This window comes from Penaeus vannamei, chromosome 21 (genome assembly GCF_042767895.1).
Source record: "Penaeus vannamei isolate JL-2024 chromosome 21, ASM4276789v1, whole genome shotgun sequence".
NCBI lineage: Eukaryota > Metazoa > Arthropoda > Malacostraca > Decapoda > Penaeidae > Penaeus > Penaeus vannamei.
In genome coordinates this window covers 12,278,388-12,280,887 of record NC_091569.1, presented here as the reverse complement: position 1 = coordinate 12,280,887, position 2,500 = coordinate 12,278,388, and the positions used below count along the sequence as shown (strand labels likewise).

The following is a 2,500-nucleotide window of genomic DNA, read 5'->3' as shown; positions in this document are numbered from 1 at the left end:
TCGCTCTTGGCCGTGACTTCGGACGCCACCGTGTTGACGACCGTGTCCTCGTGGGAGCTGTTGCGGTCGCCCCGGTCCTCCGAGGGGCTGCGGTGCGAGGAGCGCGAGTCCTCGGCGGGGCTGCGCTCGCGGCTGCGCTCGCGGCTCCCTCCGCGGGACACCGCGGCCTCCACGGGGCTCCCCCTCCTCGGCGTCTGTCGGCCCGGAGTCCTGGACCGCTCCGAGTGGCTCTTCCCTCGGTTTTTGAAGCGGCTGCTGCCTCCTGTAATATACAGGATACACCTCCTTAGGATTTTGAGTGAAACACATTTAAAACGGATGCATTTATTCAGCAAAATCTGACATTGCAAAATGAGCACATTAAAACTGCCATAAAAATGGACAAAGACAAAAAAAAATATCTCACATTTGATCATACTATTATGCCCGCATTTATCAAATGGATTATACTGTGATGCACAGACAAGATATCGTTCTTCAGTCCTTTACAGAAGTGTTAAACAATGCACGCAATTCACACAGGCTAGGGTCACTCCTTCCATCTAAGTTTACCTTCTCTCTTGCGTGAGCCTTTGTCTCTGTCCCTGTCTCTGTCTCTGTCCTTATTGCTGACGCTCTCGTAGTCGCTGCCTCGCCTGCGGGAGGACGACGAGACCCGCAGATCCCGCATGTGTCGCTCCAGCCGCTCCTCCTCGCCGTCGCTCGCCGACTCCGACGCTGACGCCGAGCTGCCTCGCCGACGGGATTTCTTCTTACTCTTGCTCTTGTTCGAGCTCGAAACCTTCGTGCGAGACTCTCGTCTGTTGTCCTTGATGTTGAAAGATAAATTACTCTTCACCACCCCGCCGTCGTTGTCGTAATCAGACACGTCTCGGTCGTCATCTTCGTGGTCGGTTCGTCGGTCTCTCCTCCGGTCGGAACGATGTCGCTCGCTCCCTCGCCGGCTGCTGCGGCCGCTTCCACCGCCGCCGCTGCCCATGGTCTTCGAGCACATGCCACAGGTCCTCACTCCTCCAGAATTGATGAAAGTGCAGTGGTCGCACTGCCATGCCAAGCTGCTGCCCACCTTGTTATTCCTGCCGTCGTCGTCGTCGTCGTCGCTCACCGACGAGGATCGGCTCTCTTCGCTTTCCTCCGACCGCTGCTTCCTCCTGTTGCGGCTGCGTCGGCCGCTGACGTCGGCTCCGCTGAAGGAGCGCGACTTGGAGGACTTGTGCGAGCGGTGCGAGGAGGAGCGCAGGGAGGGGGCTGGGGAGGAGGGGACCTTACCGAAGGTGTTCATGGAGTCCGGGATGGACATGTTTAGGGAGCCCATCGCAGGCGGGCCCATGTGCGGGTGGTAGCCAGGGTAGTAGCCCGGGAACATGGGCGGCATGTGGTGGTGCACGTGGGGAGGCGGCGGCCCCCACGGGTACCCGGTCACGTCGCTGCCAACGGAGGAGAGGTTCATGGACAGGTTGGACGCTGTGCGCTTCATGCCGGAGGCATTGGCTTGGCTCGCGAGCATGTGCGCTGGCGTGCACAGGTCACACGGCGCGCCCCACATGGGCATTCCTCCGGGGTAGCCCATCATGTTAAGCTGCTGGAAGCTGCTAGCCTGTAGGGAAGATAAAACAGAAACTATTCAAACAACCGAGTTTCTTATGAACGCGCTGCTATGGTCACTATAGAGCATCTAGAGATACACAAAGGACGACCCCGTGCACTGGAGGGTCCGCACGCACCGGATGAGTGCCATTAAAGCCGTGCGGGGGCTGCTGCTGAGCGAGGGAGTTCAGGTCACACACAGAGGCTGAGGATACCATGCCGCGCCCGAAGGAGCTGCCGCGGCCGCCCATTGTGTTGTAGCCCCGCCTGGTGGTGGCACCTACGAAGGCCGACATGTCTGCAGGGGTGTGGCCAGGGGGACAGCTGGGGCCAGAGGGACCCCCGGTGCCGTCCCCGCCCTGAGAGGCCATCACCTGTGCCCACTGGTCGTCGGAGATGCTCTGAGAGCGGTTGCGGGGCATGGGCTTGGGCGCCTCCGACTCCCAGCCGACGCCCCCGGGGCTCGGCTCCACCAGCGACGTCTGCGAGACACCATAAGGGCTTATGAGGCAGAAGCACTACACCTGCTAGTCAACGGAGGGGCCTCACTACGCTACTCATGGCACCAAGGGCAGAAGGACATTAGACTCAGGCAAGTGCAAAGGAATTCTGAGGCTCAGGAAGATATGCATCCCATTACTCAACATTCAAAGCAAACATGATACTTATATTTGGAAATGGCTTTAAGAGACTACTTCCACAGAATTAAACATAGAACATAAATCTGATGGTATTCCTCTCGACTTCAAGCAATTACGTGTACAAGGCATTCCCACAAGAAGAAAGCAGACTGTTTATCAACACAAATCATAAAATCACTTACCTGGTGCAGTTTATCCGTTATATATTGAACATGAAATTTAATGTGAAATATTTTAGAAAATAATTTCTGACTTTTAAATAGTTACGGGTA

The 2,500-nt window shown here is 56.8% G+C and overlaps 1 protein-coding gene across 1 annotated transcript in view; it reads right to left on the bottom strand.

The window, feature by feature from the left end:
* The window catches only part of LOC113818292 (E3 ubiquitin-protein ligase lubel), a gene marked incomplete in the record, with an annotated part of 87,401 nt that overhangs the window by 52,216 nt on the left and 32,685 nt on the right, over nucleotides 1–2,500 (bottom strand). Inside the window, 3 exon segments of the mRNA XM_070135889.1 lie at nucleotides 1–262; nucleotides 553–1,597; nucleotides 1,725–2,069. The exon segment at nucleotides 1–262 is cut by the window's left edge and continues 913 nt beyond it. Of these exon segments, the coding sequence (XP_069991990.1) occupies nucleotides 1–262; nucleotides 553–1,597; nucleotides 1,725–2,069 (1,652 nt within the window).